Source organism: Triticum dicoccoides, chromosome 6B, assembly GCF_002162155.2.
Source record: "Triticum dicoccoides isolate Atlit2015 ecotype Zavitan chromosome 6B, WEW_v2.0, whole genome shotgun sequence".
NCBI classification, from domain to species: domain Eukaryota; kingdom Viridiplantae; phylum Streptophyta; class Magnoliopsida; order Poales; family Poaceae; genus Triticum; species Triticum dicoccoides.
This window is the reverse complement of record NC_041391.1, coordinates 27,388,117-27,407,691: the sequence shown is the minus strand read 5'-3', so window position 1 is coordinate 27,407,691 and position 19,575 is coordinate 27,388,117. Positions and strand designations below refer to the sequence as shown.

Sequence of the window (19,575 nt, the reverse complement as noted above, 5' to 3'; positions counted from 1 at the left end):
CCCAGGGATAATCTCTACATTACTACAATATGCTCATAAGCTATCTTGCTTGCATTTTGCTTCAGGTGCGATGTCATGAGTGCCACATAAAATGCCAATATGCTATTTATGTCAGTAGATTTTTACACGAGTGAACATGGTGTTGCCATGACGTGCAAAAGTACTTTCCTTATATCGAGTAATTAACAATGAAAAGAAATAATATATGATAAATTCCTCCAAGTGACATGCAAGCGCCATTTCACTTATTGTTCCAAACATGTTCCCTCAAGTACTCAGCAGTGTTGTCATTTCTTATTGAAGTATTCCCTTGATGCTCCTCTATGAAATTTGTGTCTTTGAGAACTCCTTCATTTTTTCTTAACTCAGCATGTTTTCTTGGCATGTTCTGGCAGTCTGGTGTACCAGGTGGAAGCTCAATGGGTGATACTTTGGAAACTGTTGTGCGTCACAAATTTGGCCCAGAGTCATATGAACGTGTTGGATTTTGTGGATCATTCTCGAAGAAAGCGATGGCACTTAATAAGTTCAATGACAAGACCAAGGGGAGATTTGTTTTTCTGATTGAAACAAATGCATGCCTCCCAAGTATTGAGCTGTCATCTGTTGATGCCATTATCATATATAATAGTGACTGGAACCCACTTACTGATCAAAAGGCTCTTCAAAGAATCAAAATAGAGTCACATCTTAGCTATCCAAGCATTTTTCGCTTATACACTCCTTTGACAATGGAGGAGAAGTGGCTTGTGCTTGCAAAACAGGGCATGCTTATTGATAAGAAGGATATAACACACAGCGCAAGCCATTCCTTTATCAGTTGGGGTGCATCATGTCTCTTCACTAGACTTGATGAGCTTAAGCATGACAACTGTGCAAGTAAAAACTCTGAAAGGGACAACTTTATGGATAAAGTAGTTTCAGAGTTCTTGAAAAAATTAGCCACAAATGTTGTAGGCAGCACCAAACTTAACTGCACATGCATATCGGAAGCTAACATGAGTGGTAAATTTTACTCAAGAAACATCACACTAGTAGGTGAAAAAGAGGAAATGTGTGCATCGGATGGAGACCCATCTAAGTTCTGGTTAGATTTACTGGATGGAAAATCTCCCTCTTGGAGCTATATATCTGAGCCACCACAATCAAGCCATAACATCTTACAAAACATGGAAGAACCAGCCAAAGTTCCTGCTGAAGAAGAAGCCAATGAAACCAGAAGGAAGCGTAGAAAGGTTGGCGAAATCACAGGTCCATCTTCAAAAAGTTCACATGACAACAATCACCATGATGTGTTGCCTGAAAATTCTACATCGAGTCCTGCTCTTCAACCACTAGATGACACACAACAAACATTAGGTATCATGTTCATCATCATATAATACATTCTGCTGCATATATTCATTACATGTTCTGATGCAATTTTGTTCTGAAGGGGTGGAAAAACGGATGAGCACACCCAAGAATCTTCACGTCCAACTTAAGAAAGAGCTGTCAAAACTAATTACGGCCCTACAATTGCCGGTATGAATTTTCTTAGTTCTGCTATTGGCAGGATGCATCGAAGTCACTTATGCTTAGAATATGTTCTGCTAATGTACAGAAGGTTACAGAAAGTGTACAAACTCGTTATTATCTGCATGCAAAAACAAACAAACAAAATCCTAAATTTAATCTTGCATTTGTACCTGAATGGAACTTATATAAAAAATGCCTAAACTAACTGCCAGTGAGTGCCCACAATTACATCTAGTGGGGCTTAATGTTTGACATAAATGGTAGTAAGACCAACCCTTGCTCCCTTGTTTCGATGGTTGGTCTCTACTCCCTCTGTATCAAAATATAAGACGTTTTGACGCCATCGTAGTGTCAAAACACTTCTTATATTGTGATATGGAGGGAGTATTTTTTTCCGTCTTTGGCTAGTTTGTCATGGCAATTTTTTTATTCATGGACAAATTGTGCAACTAGTAATCAGATATAATATGTCAGGTAGGCTATAAGTCAACACTAACCCTCAAGTTTTATGTAGGTCACAACTCAAGAGTCAATGTTTAAAGCTTGTCTGACTCACCTTGACAAGCTAAAAGTTATACCGTAGAAGAGTTTTATGTAGTTTAACACACCAATTCTTGTACATTCTCAAGAGCTTTCATATATGCCTGTCTTGAGGACTGTGATTAGGGTAACCCAAAGTGAAGAGCTGCTAAATTTGTCTTGACTGTCTGCAGTTCAGATATGCTCTGTTGCACTTCCTGTAATTTAATCTGATATGTCTAATGACTATACATTCTTGACAGTTGACACCCATGTGAAACAAAGATTTAGTACTGGAATATGGAAAATATTCTCGCTAATGGTTCTTTTGATTTTTGTTACGTGCCTTTCTCATTTGTTCATTCTTTTGCTTTGCTCTTGCATTGATTCTTCATGCTTACCTGGCTAATGAGCATCTTGTGTAAATTGGAAATGCAGGATGATGTAAGAGCTATGGCTGAACAGTTGTTTGAGTATTTTTTGAAGAATCATCTAGTTGTTACAGAGCCAGTGAGCATACTGCACGCAATCATCATATCCTTGGTAAGAAAGACACCCGCAAAGTCATTGTATTTTTATTTTCATATTTATGTTTATCAAATATGCCAACGTTCTTTAATCATTTTCTTCAGTGTTGGCATGCTGCTTCTGTTCTTAAGTATAAGATAAATTCTGGAGAGTCGATTGCCCTTGCTGGAAAAAGCTTGAACTGTGAGTGCAATGAAGAGCTTGCATCATTCATCTATGGAAGATTAAGGTTCCCAGAGGAAAAAAATCCAGATAGAGCAATTGAAACTAGCGTCAATGGTCAACCAGTGTCAGTAGAGGATACCCAAATCTTAATTGAAACTAGCATCAATGGTCAACCAGTGTCAGTAGAGGACACCCAAATCTCAATTGAAACTAGCATCAATGGTCAACCAGTGTCAGTAGAGGACACCCAAATCTCATGGGAGGACACCCAAGTGGTCTCATCTGGTGCTGATCACATGATCTCAGAGGAGCAGGAGCCTGTTCAAGAAACTCACAGAGAATGTCATTTGTCAAAGGATGACCTTCCTAACATGATCGTGGAGAAAAGAATGGAGTTAATTGACAATGTTTTCTCCTTGAGAGAAAAGAATATCCTTTGTAAACAACAGCTTGAGATCTCAGGTTTAGACACGTACACACAGAACAACGTTCTCAGACTGAAGGAAGTGTGCACTTTAGTTCTGGAGCATATTCGTAAAAGTCACATTGATGAAGTGACCAGGAGTGACAAAATAAAGCTAACTGTTCAGTGGTTCACTATGCTTATGTATGCATTTTTGGACCACATGAGCCTCCAACATAACAAACTCGAGGCACTGCAATCTGATAGGTGGCTCGTAGAGCGACATCTGAAGGAGAATCTCCACCAGGTAGCAAAATCAGGCCAATTAGATCAAGACTTTGATCAGCATATTGCTCTACCAGATTCGAACTTTGTTATGGAAGAATTTATCCATTTTAAGGAGCAGAGTGGCGAGTATCATATTGTTGAAAGTTCTGTGTCAGATAACCAGCAGTCATTAGATGATGGATTGTTAATGGAAATTGCATTAGTACGAAATGAAGTTCTGTCAGGGGGCATATCTACACAGGCAATGGAAAATGAGCCAGCTGCAACTTCTGTGGACTCAGGTGAAGGACCAGCATCAGAAGCTGTTGATTTTCCAGGAAACTCCATCCTTAGTTCTGATGGCATGGGTGCACAAAGAGCTGGTTGTTCATCAAGTACTATTCCTGCAAATGATGATTCAGTTGGTCAGGTATAATTTTCACTTTCCAGAATGCATTTATTCTGAAGGACTGGAGTATCACCAGAGAACTAGGGGTGTGTGGAAGCTTGCTATCCATGTGCCAGAACCATGAGTGGGTTGCGAGATCTTATGGGTTTCACCTCTAGCCCAGCCCAACTTGTTTGGGACTAAAGTCTTTGTTGTTGTTATTGTTGTTGTTATTGTTTTTGTTATTGTTGTTGTTGTTGAGGATTGTGTGCTGGTACAACTTGCTTGTGCTTTAATCCTGACTCCTTGCAAGAGTTAACCTCAAGCCAGTGGCAGTGGTAGAGCAATAAGTTTTCTGAATTGTGATTTTTTGATGCAATATCAAGAATGAAGTTAGAGTGATTACACAACCTGTGGGGTCAACTGACTCTCCATAGGTTGCACATAGAACTGCAACTGCCTGGAGCTATATCTTGCAGCTAGTTAAATGATGAAGATTAGCAGATCACCAAAACTGAGCTATTTTGCTACAGTTCCCCATTCTAATTGTGAGTGAGACGAGTTGGTCTATTAGTTTGCAGTTGTGTTCCTTGTGAGTGGAACACAACAGGTAGTTCTACGAGGCTGCATGCTTGAAGGTTTATGGCCTGGTGGTGCCTTGGTGGAGATAGATAGGTAGGTGCAGCTGAAAAAGCAAAGTGGCAGACAGGAAAACTAGGGCATGGTTTTCGAGTCGCGCGACTAGTCGATGAGTCGCAAAAAAATGTCGATTCAACTTAGTGTTGACTCAAGTCGTGAGTCACGGCTAGTCGGAATTGCAGGCTTGACTTTTTCCGAGTCGCTAGCCCAAAGCGACTCATCCGAGTCGCGACTCGAAAACCATGGGCGCAAGAATAATTGGAAAGTAACCTCCCCATCCTCTTACGACAGGTGTGTGCCTAACAAACATGGCTAGAGATAATATGGAAAATAAACTAAATGGTAAGTTAACAACACCTCAAAATGCTGCTTCGCCACCATAAGTTTCTGCCACTTGCACCATGCCATAGTCCCACCTTGGTGATAGTGTGTCGTGTGTGTGGAATGATGGCATGTATAGACCCAAAAAGAAATGAATATGCACCACCATGTATTTGGGTTGTCCAGATTGTGTATGCAGTCAATCATCATTTTTCCAGCCTTGATTGCCTATTGTGCCGTAGGCATCGAGAGTTACATATGTTGTCGATTATATTAGTTTGAGCATTTATGTCGCTTGCTTGTTGAAAAGCACTTTCAAAGTTACGCCATTTGACATAAATAGTATTTATTTTGCACATTCCAAAACTTGGCACATAGTGGTCATTCCAGTGTGTCCTGCTTTGCTTTTCGTGATTCCGTGTATCATCATACTTGATTTATTTATGTGTTCATTGTCATTGCGTATAGTCTAGTGATGCCAGACAACTGATCACAAACACCTTTAATTTTGCATCAGGAATCTTCAATTGGTGACTGTAGAAATACTGGACATGTTGAGGCAGAAAATATTGCTAATCCAAGTATGTTGCTGGAAGGAGCAGATTCTTTTGTTAGGGGACTTAATGCAAACAACGACACTGTTGATACAGATCAAGTCCACTTGGAGTCACCAGTTAGCCCAGCTACCTTACCAATGTCTACTGAATTTGAAACTCAGACTTGCCAATCAAGTATGCATGTGGAACAAAGTGTAAGTGCACTCGCCCAACAAAGTTTAGCAACTTGCCAACCAAGTATCTATCAAGTATGTCTCATGAACAAATCTTGCGATTTGCAGCCTGAAGTGCAAAAGTCAACCTCAATGCAAGATCAACCTGCAGAAAAACGAGCATGTATTGTGGGTCCCGAGGCAGCAATGCAGGATCAGCCAGCAGAGGCAGAGCGAGCAGGTACCTTGGGTGCGATATCAGCTCAGGTTTTGCCGCTTGAAATGCAACCATCATCAACCTCAACGAGGGGCGTTCCTTTTGTGTCTGGTCTGCAGAGTTCGTCTGTCCATCAAAGTGTAGTACCTTCATTGGATCCACATGCAGGTGTAGAGTTATCGGGCATGATGACACCTCATGCTATTCAACCACCAGCCTCAGTGCCTGCGGAACAGAGTACGAGTCTGCCTGCCCAACAAAGCTTAGCAACTTTGCGTCATCCGCCAGCAGAAACAGAACCAGCAGGTATTCTGGCCACAGAGGCAGCTTGTGATTTGCAGCCTGAAGTCCAACTGTCAACCTCAATGCAGAATCAACCTGCAGATTCTCTTGTTAGGGGACTTAATGCAAACAATGATGACACTGTTGATACAGATCAAGTCCACTTGGAGTCACCAGTTAGCCCAGCTACCTTACCAGTGTCTACTGAATTTGAAACTCAGACTTGCCAATCAAGTATGCATGTGGAACAAAGTGTAAGTGTACCTGCCCAACAAAGTTTAGCAACTTGCCAATCAAGTATCTATCAAGTATGTCTCCTGAACCAATCTTGCGATTTGCAGCCTGAAGTGCAACAGTCAACCTCAATGCAAGATCAACCTGCAGAAAAACAAGCATGTATCGTGGGTCCCGAGGCAGCAATGCAGGATCAGCCAGCAGAGGCAGAGCAAGCAGGTACCTTGGGTGCCATATCAGCTGAGGTTTTGCCACCTGAAATGCAATCATCATCAACCTCAATGCGGGGCGTTCCTTTTGTGTCTGGTCTGCAGAGTTTGTCTGTCCATCAAAATGTAGTACCTTCATTGGATCCACATGCAGGTGTAGAGTTATCGGGCATGGTGACACCTCATGCTATTCAACCACCAGCCTCAATGCCTGTGGAACAGAGTACGAGTCTGCCTGCCCAACAAAGCTTAGCAACTTTGCGTCATCCACCAGCAGAAGCAGAACCAGCAGGTATTCTGGCCACAGAGGCAGCTTGTGATTTGCAGCCTGAAGCCCGACTGTCAACCTCAATGCAGGATCAAGCTGCAGAAGAAGGAGCATGTATCATGGGCGCCACTGCTGCTCGAGGTTCGCAGCCTGAGGTGCAACCATCAACCTCATTGGATTCACATGCCGGAGCAGAATCAACAGATGCGTTGGGTGTGGTGGCAGCTCCTGATATGCAATCGGAAATACAATCATCAGCCTTGATGCAGGACCGACCTGTGGCAGCAGAAGGAGCATGTGTTCTAGGCACGACAGTAGCCCAGGAGTTGCAGCCTGAACTGCAAACAGCAACCACAGTTCAGCATGACCCACTTGAAAGAACACGCTCTGAAGAAAGGAGACAAGCTGGTTTTGAACCAAACACAGCAGCCAGTCCTGAGCATGATCTGCAGTCTGAAATACAGCCATCAGCGTCAATGCGTGATCGACCTGCAGGAGCAGAAGGAGCAGGTATGGTAGGCAGTACGGCAGCCCAGGATTTGCAGCCTGAACGGCAATTATCAACCACAGTTCAGCATATCCCTATCGGTCCTGAGCAGCCTACCCAACTCCCTCCAGTCACGCCATTAGTGTTTAATAATCCAACATTTAGTGATGAACCGCTGAGAAATGAGTTGGAAAAAATAATTCATTGGAGCACTTTGCTTGATAAAGGCCATGACGATAAGGTTTGTTTTTTTGTTTTGTTTGTCTATTATCTGTTTTACTGTAAATTGCATGTGCTCGTCGTGAGTTTTTTTTCATGTCTTGCTTGGCTGCACATCTATTTGTCAACAGAGATCACAACTTCAGGCAGAGCGCAACCAAGAAATAGAGAAGATAAACAGGAAGTATGACTCGTTACTTCAACAAGAAGATTCCGCTCATCGTGTGAAGCGGACTCAGTTGAATGGTATCTACCAGAAAGTTTACGTGAGCAAATCACTAGCTGAGAATTTCCAACGCGAGTTCACGCCATCAGTTGCATCTCATGGTATCCACCTAACTGTTTGCTAGAGTATCTCGTTTGTTTTCCAAAACAATGATCTGGTCATAGCTAGTCTTTCAGCATTTAGCTCTGCTCGCTGTGATATTTCTGTTTGATACACATCTTTCGAAACGCTTCTTTTTCTTTTGATCAACATATAAGATGGAGCATGGTGTCCTTGCATGATTCATTTACCAGCACCTTGTGTATATTTGGCTGTTTCTGTACGGTGAAACCCTTACATGTGTGATCTGCGAGGAGTGTCATTTTCTTGTTGTTTCTCACTTCCTTTTCAAGGAATCCCAACGCCAGATGGTTGCACTACATTGACTTGAAAAGCCAAAGCACAATTTAAATCCATTGAGATCTGTTGCTTACTGAGACGCTCCTTAATCGTTTGATCATGCGAGTAATGGTTAGTTTTCTCCTTGTGCGTTGCAGGGAGATTGATGAGCCCTGTAATGGATCAGCTACCCGAGTCTTCTTCATCAGCGGCTCGGATTGCAGCATCGCCGCCGGTTATCCCATCGCCATCCATCGGAGCGGCAGCGCACAGTTCAGCAGGACCCAACGTCCGCCCTCCGCCGGTGGCTCTACCATCCTCATCACGGACGGTCCAGTCACAGTCAGCGAGGCCTGGCAATCTCTCTGGAGCAACATCACCGCCTTTTGTTCCAGCGCCTTCGCTACATGCAAGCCACGGACCCGCCGGACCACAGTTGCGCCCTCTCCAGCCACAATCAGTTCCACCCAGCATCCTCTACAGAACAATGCCACCTGGCATTCCGACGCCTCGGCCACAGGGCAGCTACAGGCCGCCCGCTGGAGCAGCAGCACAGCAGCAGCAGCTGCGTGCGCCCTCTCCTCATCTGCAGCACCTCAGGATGCGCCCGCCATATGTCATCCCCACGGACCACCAGCAGCAGCAGCAGCTCCCTGCCATCCTAGGGGTTCCAGCGGGCGGGCAGTTTGTCACGGACAGCCTAAGGCCGGCGTTTCCGCAGCCAGGCGCCGTGCTAGCCTCCATGACTCCAGCAGGCCCGGCTCACCAACCAGTGCCGCCGCCGCCGTCAGCGCCAGGCCCAAGCTCAGCCGCCCCGACGTACTTCGGTCCACCTGGTCGGCACACGGACCCCGTCTGGACGTCGAATCCCGCCCTCACATTTGCCCAGCTCCAGCAGCAGGCGTCGTATCTGAACATGGCCTTGGGCGGCAGCAGCAGCAGCACCTCAGCAGGTCCGGCGGCGCCAGGAACCCAGCAGCAGCACGCCGGCGGTGGCGCTCACATACCCGCCGTCCTCAACCATCCAGGCTTGGAACCGTCACCATCACCGCCGCCGAACAGCAACCCGTACATGCCGGCCAGGTTCGGCGTGGAGCCTGACAGCAGCGGCCCCAGCAACGCCGCAGGGCCGAGCGCGGAGGTGGTGTGCCTGTCGGACGACGAAGCCTAGCCGGCGCGACCTGTTGCAGGTCATCGCTTGCTTCGCTTTTGCGCTGTTGCTGTCCTGAGCTGTCCACCTAGAAGCCGGTCTAGGAAGCCTTTAGCGGCGATCGTTCGCGTCCTTGTAGCCGAGAGATGCGCGGGCAGAGGAACCGCCCCTGTTGATATGGTAGCGATTTTTTGAACTAACTCCAGTAAGTTGTTTATAGAAGTGCCGGTGGTTTCAGCGAATGCCACGACTGGGTGGCTGATTGACTGCCTGCTTTGGGCCTTTGGCAGGCTGAGATGGGTCCTTGTGATCTCTGACAGTGTGAATGTAAGTAAGTAGGAGTGCATTTTTAGGGTGGTGCGAGGATTTGGTTTGGTTTCGGCTGGGAAATGGAGCTAGGTGAGGTGGCTGAGCTGCCTTGGATCCCATCCCATGTGGTGAGAAAATAAGCAGCCTGCCGTGGGAGGCAGAAAATGTCTGTAAACATGGCGAGGTATGGTGTGGTAAGTCAACTAAAGTGCACATGGACATGTATCGCAGGGGAGGAGCCCGATCTGGGTCGGGAGGGGAATGTGATATTAACTACTACTACTACTAGTGCGGCATTATTTATTTATTTATTTATTTATATTGAGAAAAAAACTGGAGTTATACTCCGTCTTCACCAGTATTGCACCTGGTTACCTTGTCCACTTCTTTTTGGGTAGCTCAAGGAAGGGTGGACGGTGTTTTACTGCCATTTTCTTCTTCTTTCGTTTATATTTATTTATGTACATTTTGTGGAAGTACGGTGGACGGTGTCCCGAGGAACTGCAAGCGGTGCGGTGCGGTGCGTGTTGGTGGGACGTGCGTGCGTGCGGTGCGGGGCATGAATCCGGGACCGGGAGCGCGTGACTGGCATGATTGATTGTGGGGGATGGAGGAATGAATGGAATGGATTGAATTTGGGGGCGGTCTCGTGCGTGAGGACGGACAGACAGCCAGGCCCAAGCCAAGAGGTGGAGGAGTGGACTTGGCCGCATCCCTCGCCTCGCCTCATCCTGCCCCTCGCTGCTGGAGTAAGCAGGGGCATTAACGACGGCCTTATTATTACCGGCCTGACCAACGGGACGGGCGCCTGCCTATAGCGCATTCAACTCGAGCGCAATCAGACAAACAGAAACGCTCCCCAGACCCACGCCCCATCCCTCGCTCCATCTCTCACGGACAGGCGGCGATGGAGACGGCAGCGGATCCATGGATGACGGAGCTGAGCTGAAGCACAGCAGCTGAGGTAGGCACCATCTCTCCTCCTCCTCCCTCTCATATGTCGATTGCAATGCCTGCTGCCCTCAACTCCGGTTCTCCGCCCCTCTCCTTCCTCCCCCGCCCCCTCCTCTGAACAAGCATCGCCTCGCCGTGCCTGCCTGTGCCGTCCCTCCCCGGATTTGCTCCTCCTCCCACCCACCACCCAATCAACGCCCACCAGGACCCGTCCGCGAACTTCCGAATCTCCTCCGTCTTCTTCCTCCTCCTCCTCCTCGGCAGGCGCGGGCGCAGCAGCCCGGCCGTCAGTCACCAGCGGAACGAGCAACCGCGCCCGTGGTGTCAACGGACTCGAGCTTCCCCTAGCTTTTCCCCCCCTCCTTTCAAAACTTTAGTTCCGACGAAAAATGCGGCCGTGATTGTTATAGATTTCAAACAATTGACGGGCTCGGTTCAGGTTCAGGCTCAGGTTCATCGGGTTCACGTTGCCAACACGGGCCGTCTGACGGACGGGAAGATGCCATCTCAAATGCAGAAGCAGCAGGAGTAGATGCCGTGCTGTCTACGCCTCCCATCGACTGTATCTACCTTGGCATCCTCCCTCCTCCTCCACGCTGCCGCTCTGCGAGATCGCAGAATGATTCCTTTAGTCCACCTCCTGGTCATGGAGCAGCGCCGCCCACAGCACACTTGTTTTCTCCCTTCGAGGGCGGCAGTAGCTTTTTTCTCCGTCGACCCGGTCTTCCTAGCCGCCCGGGGAGCGGTAATTTACTACCCCCAACGTGCTCTGTCCACGCATTTCTTCTTCCCTTTTACCCCGCAACCAAGACACTAGCACTGTCTCTGGTGCTTTTGGACTTCGTTTGGACAGGGAGGGGAATTCGCCGCCTCCGACGCAATCCGGCCCTGCCATTCATTCACATGGCCCCAAGATATATATATATATTTATTCGACTCTTTTCTCCCTCCGGTTTCACTTTTACTGTACCTCGGATGCCGTCTTACTGCAGCACCTAGTATTAGTATCAGTATTACCCCCTGTCAGTGAGGCCGCTAGTTTAATACTGTCCTACTATGCTCAAATTCTAGGCCACCCTCCCCACTCTACCCATCACCACCACTAGTTTAATGACAGTGGTTGCAACCAATGCGTCTAATTCCGTCCTCATGTTTAGAGAGCCACGGGTCACAGAATCCAGCGTCGAGGAATGCCGTGGGGGCGTGCCGTACGGCGTCCGGCACCGGGGATTATTATGCCCTTCCGTGGTTGCTCCCAAGATTTTGTTTGCCCCTGACCTGGGACCAAACCCAATGATGAGCGACGTTTACATGTACTACTAGTATCCATCTATCAGTGTCAGTGTCAATGTCAGGCCCCCCTTTCTTTCCTTTTCAGTATTCCTCATCATCTTATTGGCTGGCCTACCGAGCTTCGCCGTCACGGAGGCCATCAATCAATCAAATGGTTTTTCATTTTGTTTTTTCGTTCACGGCGTCGGTGCAAAGGATATTAGCAAATTGTTTTTTCGTTCACGGCGTCGGTGCAAAGGAGATTAGCAAAATGTTCATGTGGGATCCCAAGAACAGGCCCCAGGTGTTGATAGTTGATTGATACTCGCACATATAATTTCTTTTTTCTTCTACGACAAAAGGGGAACAAGATGAAGATGAACCTGGGCATGCATACACTACTAGTCCTCTCACTTGATTGTTGGCCACGACAAATGTATGTATAATGCATGTAGAATCTAGATACGATGTGTGCCTCGCAACCAACCGGTTTAGCGTGCGTCGCCAAAAAGAAATTCACAAGTGCAAAGGGGAAGCTGCTGCCTGCCTGCCCACCACCACCACCTAGATGTATTATGTTTGGAATAGTTTAAGCAGCGGTGGTTGCAGATGGCACGTCCACGAGGTGAGATGTAGCCATCAGAGTAAGCAATGCGCTGAAATGAACGAATGAATGAAAGAAAGCAAGTTTGGTCGTCTCCTCAAGAAGCCTCTGCGCCGTCCTTTGCCGACAGAATCCAACGGCTAAAGCCTAAAGTTATGTTCCAAAGTTAAAGAAAGAGGGGCAGATGAGTCGGAATAGAATGATGACGGCGATCTCGCTCGCTGTTAGGTTCCTGCAAATACTTGTTGCAGAACGAAGGCTCCGGTTTTGCCTTCTTCAGAAGATAAATAAGAACATTGTGTTTTACAGTAGAAGATAAGCTGCAACTTGGCCTATGCTCTCTTTTAGAAGCCTACCCAAGACCGAGATCTCCGATCACCGCCAAGCCGAGCACCCGCGGCATCTGCGGCTCTCATCTCAGTTGTTGTCCTCTCAACTTTCAGTCCACAGTCTCCATCCAACATCGCACCCAATTAGCACATGCAATCCAGTCTCATTGTAGTTGGAAACAGATGACTGCTGTTCTAGCTGTCCTAGCCGTAGACCTATCTACTTATCTTTCCTAGCTAGTGTGTAGTGCTGTGGGTTGAGATGTCCCCTGTCTTGCAGGGGAGGTGCTGGTCCTGAATTGAGTTTATTATCACAATGATGGATGTGCAGTGTGTTTACAAGACTTTTCTTGTCGTTGAAGTTGATAGCTTTCTGTCCTTTCATTGCTCGGATTCTCTTGCCTTCATATAAGCTGACCCCTTTGTTAATCATAACTTAGAACTCCACCTCCCTTTAGTAGTGCTCTCAGACAAGGATGCTGTCTGAAGCAATTCACTAGTCAGGCCAGTTCATTACTTTCAGCTGATTTTTGGCTGTGAACCCTCAAAGATGTCATGGCGGCGCCGTAGGTTCGGTAAGCTTCATAGCCCCATTTAGGATTAGATAGTTGTAAGTACGAGTTTTGACTCACTCATTCTCCTTATAGGTTCTACCTTGTTAATGATGACTCAGCATCTAATAGGAATTTGTACTTGTTAATGAGCAACTGCAGATGCTTGTGGTGATGTATGCTTGTTTTTTTGTTTTATCTATTCTCCTACATAAATATATAGTGGCATAATTTGATATCAATAGATAGTCAACCATGTATTCTTTAACAATATCAAAAAGGTGAAATGTACTTGTTCATAGTGCTATTTATATGTAGCAAATTGATGTCTTTTTTTCGGTCTCATTTTGGTCAATAAGCCATGATTTTCATACATCTATTGTTATTTTTCCATCATTATTTTCAGAGATTGTACTGGATGGGGCCTATTTGATATTCCTCTCTGCTCCTTACCCGCAAACTAGCTGATGATGGATCTCCACATGAAGTTTCTCCTGGCCTCCCTCAGCTGTGTACTTCTGATACAAGGAGCTTTCTGTGGTAAGCACTGCACACTCATGAACTAGATCTATTTGTTGTAATTGTCCAAAATAATTTTTTTAGAATGTCCTAAACATCGAGAGCACCATAGCACACTGAACGAAATGTGCTCACAGTAGGCGGTTTAGCATCTGATCCCCGCATTAACATACAGATACTACCGCAGGGGGGACTGGAGCGACAAGCTGGACTTGTGTGTGCACCGCTCATCCACTTGGCGAAGCAAACTCCAATAGCAGCCTGTCATCCAGTTGCGACTCCTCGTGCCATTGCATACGAGGTATGAGAAATTAGGCACAATTTATGCTTATCAGCAGTTAAACAAGTCATGCCACCAAGATACCTGAACTTTGGGTGTCGGTCGTTGCAGATGAAAACGGCGGCACAGGGTCATGGAACTGCTCATGCCGCTCCGACAAGGACCTTCAGGAAGAAGAACACGCTGTGGTGCACAGTGGGAGTTGCTTCACTTCCTGTAACTGCACATCTGGTATATGAAATTCTCCTCTATTGATTCAGAGTTTCAGACATATATATACTTTGGATACTGAATGTTAAAATGAAACTTGTGCTGTGGTTAACTGTCTGAATGCTGCCTGTTTTAACTCTCCAGGAAGTTCTGAACAAGAGAGGAAGCATTTCTCTAGCAAAACAGTCATTGCTACACTCCTGGTATGTGTGGTTCTCACCACTGTTGCTTTCGTCGGAACAACGGCGTACTACTTCCGCCGCAAGGACGCACTCTCCCCGCGTTCCCGGATGCACTCTTTCGACAAGTACGCGAGCTGGAGCAGCAGATCGAACCTCGTTAGCCATCGATCTTCTCCCCTTACCCAACTGAAACCCAAACCCGGGCTCAGTGTCATCAAAGGCAAGGCAAAACATTTCTCTGCATTATTTGTCTAAATGCTTCAAAGTTATATTCAGGACAACATGGAGTCACACCCTGATTCTTGTTTCAAACTTTCAACTCTGATTTTTCTCCGGGCACAGGGTTTTTGTGTAGCTGCCCACTCGTCTCCCGGAGCGAAGACGGCCCATTCCCCGGCGTGGTTCTCCGGTTCTCCTACGTGGAGCTGGAGCAGGCAACAGGGAAATTTTCCGACGAACACCTCATCGGCGTCGGCGGGACCAGCAAGGTGTACCGTGGACAGCTCGCCGACGGCAAAGTCGTCGCCGTGAAGAAGCTTCGGCCCCTCGGTGGTGCGGACGAAGACTATGAGTTCCTGTCAGAGGTATTGCAAATCATGCTCTGTTTTACTCTGTTATTAAGTCTGAATTCTGAACTTTTTTCAAAAAAGTATGAACTCTGAAAAAGAATCCATGATCCATGACCATTGATTGGCATCTGCATCTTCTTCCTCCATGAATGAACAGATCGAGCTGCTGTCACGGCTGAACCACTGCCATGTGGTGCCATTGCTGGGGTACTGCTCGGAGCGGCAGGGGCGGCAGCTGGAGCGGCTGCTGGTGTTCGAGTGCATGACCAACGGCAACCTGCGGGAGTGCCTGGACGACCTCAACAGGAAGCCCATGGACTGGGCGACGCGCGTCGGCGTGGCGCTGGGCGCCGCGAGGGGCCTCGAGTACCTCCACGAGGCGGCGGCGCCGCGCATCCTCCACCGCGACATCAAGTCCACCAACATCCTGCTCGACGACCGGTTCAGGGCCCGGATCACGGACCTGGGCATGGCCAAGTGCCTGATGAACGACGGCGTGACGAGCTGCTCTAGCTCGCCGGCGCGGATGCTGGGCACCTTCGGGTACTTCGCCCCCGAGTACGCCATCGTCGGCAAGGCGTCGCTCAAGTCGGACGTCTTCAGCTTCGGCGTGGTGGTGCTCGAGCTCATCACCGGCCGGCAGCCGGTGCACAAGAGAGGCGGCGCCGGCGCCGGTGGCGGCGGCACGGACGAGAGCCTGGTGATGTGGGCGACGTCGCGGCTCCGGGACAGCAGGTTGGTGGTGGCGGAGCTGCCGGACCCGGCGCTGAAGGGCGCGTTCCCGCCCGAGGAAATGCAGATCATGGCGCACCTGGCCAGAGAGTGCCTGCAGTGGGACCCCGAGGCCAGGCCCACCATGACCGAGGTCGTTCAGATCCTCTCCACCATCGCGCCCCTTGCCGACAAGCGCCGTCGCCACCACCTGCCCGCCGCCGCCGCCGCCTTCGCCCCGGGCTTCCGTGCCGAGAAGCCGCAGGAATGCTCAGTGTGGCAGGACGGCGACGACGGCCGTCGCCATGATCACCTGCACGGGGGGAACGGTAGCAATGCAAAGGGCACCGTCTTGTCGGGCGAGGTCGCGGTTAACGTCGGCACGCCGGCGGCGATGGGCCGGAGCTGGCGGTCGGCGGAGCAGGAGGAGGTGGACCTGACGGAGCCGCGGCTGGAGACGTTCACGCAGCCGACAACGACGGCGAGCCTCTTCAGGTGAACGTGAGATCGATCGAATACGTCGTGGAAGAGATAGATAGAATAGTGAAGTAGCACCTCAAACTCTGTTGCGATCCTCCGCGTGCATGAATGGCATGGCGCCATGGCAAGATCGATCTATCTTTGTACAGGAAAAACGTAATCAAATGAATTTGAGAAGAAATATGGGAGTGAGACGCATTACGACCAAATTTACCAAGGGATTCGATGCTATTAATTGGTACATTCGCCAAAAATAATAATGAAAGAGGTACAATATTGCAGATAACACAACTAATGTCTCAACTTTTCATAATTTTACATTGCATACCATCCACAAAGGAAAGAAAATAACATCTCCAGGACTTAACTGTAAAGAGCGTACCAAACCACAACCAGAGACCAGACACAATCCCAGCAATCACATAGTAGTACATCCAGTGGTCCTCCTCTTCACCATTTCTCTCATCCGGTGCAAGCGAAGTATTGGCACATGAAATGTTTAGAGGAAATCCACATAGCCCAGAATTGTTGAAGTAAATTGATGGGTCAGTCAGGGTCTGAAGCTGATTCCCGGTGGGTATCTTTGCCCGACAAAAGATTGTTCGAGCCATTCAACGAGGCGAGCCATGGTAAGCTCGAGATGCTCCACGGAATGGCTCCTGTAAGGCCATTAGATGATAGATCAAGGGACTCGAGAAAAGTCAAACTACCAATGTTTTTAGGAATGCTACATGACAAATTGTTTCTGGACAGGTTTAGAAATTGGAGGCCCTGAAGGTTGGTTAGCTCTTCAGGAATGCACGAGACAACAAATTGCCCGACAAATCGATACCGGCTAATAAGTGGATATCTTTTCTAAATATCGTGTACTGGCCCTTCCAAATTATGTCGATTCTGTCATAGTAATTAAACTTGTCAGACGGTTTTGTAGTCGATAGATTTTTTGGATGCATCATGGAGGTCAAGCTGCCGAAGGCTACCGGAATCGAGCCGGTCAAGCTATTGTTTGCCATGTCGAGCAGCTGAAGTTGCGAAAGGCGTGATAACTCTAGAGGAATTTCTCCAGTGAAATTATTTGATTTCAGGCTAAGGATTCTCAACAATGGGATCTGACTTCCGATCCATGGAGGGATAACACCAAAGAACTTGTTATTCCCCATGTCCAGGCTGGACAGCGAGTTGCAGCCCTCTAGAACGGTAGGGAAGGTACCAATGAAGCCATTTCCAGCAAGGTAAAGAGACCTAAGAGAGCAACTGTGGCTTGCCATAGCTGCGGGAATTTTACTTGAGAAGGAGTTGTTGGATAGATCCATGAAAATCAGAGCCTCTAGGCTCCACCAGCAGTCCGGGAGCTTGCCGGTGAGACGGTTGTTCGATAGGTCCATGAACATCAAAGCATGGAATTTGCACCAGCAGTCCGGGAGATCCCCGATGAGCCGGTTGTTTGACAGGTCCAATGTCTGGATGGAGAGGTGGCTGCAGAGCTGGTGCGGGATGTTGCCGACGAGGTTGTTATTGTAGAGCCGGAGGTCGGTGAGGCTGCGCATGCTACTGAGCTGTGGCGGAATGGTGTTGTTAAACATATTGCTGCTGAGGTCGAGGATAGCGAGCGAGTTGCAACCCTCTAGGAGTGGGAGGGCTCCGGAAAAGGCATTTCCGGCAAGAGACAGTGACGTGAGAGAGCAGTTGTGGCTTGGCTTAACCGCCGGGATTTCAACTGAGAAGGAGTTGTTGGACAGGAACATGGACTCCAGAGCCTGTAGGTTCCACCAGCAATCCGGGAGCTCCCTGGTGAGCCGATTGTTTGACAGGCGCATGTACCGCAGAGACTGCAGGTTGCACCAGCAGTTCGGGAGCTCCCCGGTGAGTCGGTTGTTGAACATGTCCAACGAGTGGATGGAGAGAAGGTTGCAGAGCTGGCGTGGGATCTCACCACTGAGGTTGTTCTCGTAGAGATAGAGGGCGGCCAGGCTTGGCATGTCACCAAGCTGCGGCGGGATGGAGCCGTTGAACCCGTTGCCGCTGAGGTCGAGTACTTCGAGGGAGCGCAGCCGTGATATGCTGGCCGGGATGGGGCCTCCGAGGTTGTTCCTCCAAAGGTTCAGAGAGGCAAGCTCCGGAAGTGCCTCGGTGTCGAGCGTGTCGAGCTCGCCCGAGAGACCGAGTCGCGGGAGATTTAGCCCCCTGATCCGGCCATTGATGTTGCAAAACACGCCTACCCAATCACAGACCGGCGTGGTCCGGGTCCAGTTAGATAGCGCGGTCCCGTTGACGAGGCTGGCCTTCCATGCTAGAAGGGCATCGGCCTCCGAGTTCACCACGGCGACGGTTGTCGCGGAGATGGCAGCCGCCAGCAGGAAGAGCGCGGCAGTGCCGACGAGATGCGCTTGGGTTGGCCTCCTCATGGCCCCGACCATGAGCGCGATGGTTGAGTAGGGAAAATACAATCCACAGAAGATCGCGCGCACACACATATATATATGGATGGATCGGCCGGCGCTCCGTTTCATGCGGGAGACAATAATACGCTCTGTGGTCTGCAGTGTCCAGGCCGGCTGGCCCTCGTCATGTGTGTGCATACCGCCGGCAGGTACACAGCGTGACGAATAGCGCCGGCGAAGAGCACCAATCAAGCAACACACACACATACACTGGGTCCAATAATGTCCAATCAAATGAATGTTGAGGAAGCCAAGTCTGAGACTAAGTACGGTGTGCTCAACTTCTTTAACAACCTAGTCTCAAACAAACTTAAAGGGTACATACTTGATACCAAATAAAATAGTACTCCCTCCGTTCCAAAATTCTTGTCTTAGATTTGTCTAAATACAGATGTATCAAGTCAGTTTTAGTATTAGATACATCAGTATCTAGACAAATCTAAGATAAGAATTTTGGGACTAAGGGAGTATAAAATACGGTTGCAGAACTATTTAACCACATTTTGATGTTTTCTGTTGGAAGGCAATGCAACTCTCGATATTGATCGGGTGCCCAACACACGTATATATGTAAAGGGGAAGCCCTCAGCCTCATCTATACAAAGAAACTAGAGGTGGGGCCGGTAGGAGATTATCCTAACCATATACATGCGTGTAGACCTACATAATATGTTTAACACCCCCCGCAGTCGATACGTCACCGGTGACGCATAGCCTGGACCGGAACTCCTCAAATGTAGGCATCGGTAACCCCTTGGTCATGACATCGGCAAACTGCTGAGCAGTAGGAACGTGTAGAACGCGGACACGTCCGAGAGCCACCTGCCAACGCGCGAAGTGAATGTCGAGCTCAATGTGCTTCATGCGACGATGATGGACAGGGTTGGCGGAGAGGTAGACCGCTGAGACATTGTCACAATAGACAATGGTGGCCGTCGAAACGTCAAGGAGGAACTCCTGGAGAAGCTGCCTGATCCACGAGCACTCGGCAACGGCATTGGCCACAACACGATACTCAGCCTCGGCGCTGGAGTGAG

General features: G+C 48.4%; 2 protein-coding genes and 1 pseudogene across 6 annotated transcripts in view; 2 read left to right on the top strand and 1 right to left on the bottom strand.

The window, feature by feature from the left end:
• The window catches only part of LOC119322732, a 16,485-nt gene extending 6,716 nt beyond the window's left edge, over window positions 1–9,769 (top strand). For 2 of the 4 annotated variants that reach the window (XM_037596246.1, XM_037596243.1), the window contains 7 exons: window positions 396–1,359; window positions 1,436–1,524; window positions 2,476–2,580; window positions 2,670–3,830; window positions 5,266–7,395; window positions 7,505–7,700; window positions 8,136–9,769. In XM_037596246.1, the coding sequence (XP_037452143.1) occupies window positions 396–1,359; window positions 1,436–1,524; window positions 2,476–2,580; window positions 2,670–3,830; window positions 5,266–7,395; window positions 7,505–7,700; window positions 8,136–9,148 (5,658 nt within the window). In that variant the 3' untranslated portion in view covers window positions 9,149–9,769. The remainder of the gene's footprint in view (window positions 1–395; window positions 1,360–1,435; window positions 1,525–2,475; window positions 2,581–2,669; window positions 3,831–5,265; window positions 7,396–7,504; window positions 7,701–8,135) is intronic. The other 2 variants (XM_037596244.1, XM_037596245.1) reach the window with 2 other exon arrangements.
• Window positions 9,770–10,139: 370 nt separating this feature from the next.
• On the top strand, window positions 10,140–16,306 carry LOC119323645 (receptor-like serine/threonine-protein kinase NCRK). 2 transcript variants are annotated; one of them, XM_037597340.1, is made up of 7 exons: window positions 10,140–10,400; window positions 13,553–13,686; window positions 13,841–13,966; window positions 14,057–14,176; window positions 14,300–14,557; window positions 14,680–14,921; window positions 15,064–16,306. In XM_037597340.1, exons 2-7 carry the CDS (start codon window positions 13,614–13,616, stop codon window positions 16,114–16,116), a joined length of 1,872 nt encoding a protein of 623 aa, XP_037453237.1. In that variant the 5' UTR covers window positions 10,140–10,400; window positions 13,553–13,613; the 3' UTR covers window positions 16,117–16,306. The 2 variants fall into 2 exon arrangements, with proteins under 2 accessions (XP_037453237.1, XP_037453238.1); XM_037597341.1 differs by having other exon boundaries at window positions 10,142–10,400; window positions 13,853–13,966.
• A 90-nt stretch (window positions 16,307–16,396) lies between these two features.
• LOC119320618 lies at window positions 16,397–18,502 on the bottom strand (annotated as a pseudogene).
• Between the last annotated feature and the right edge of the window lie 1,073 nt (window positions 18,503–19,575).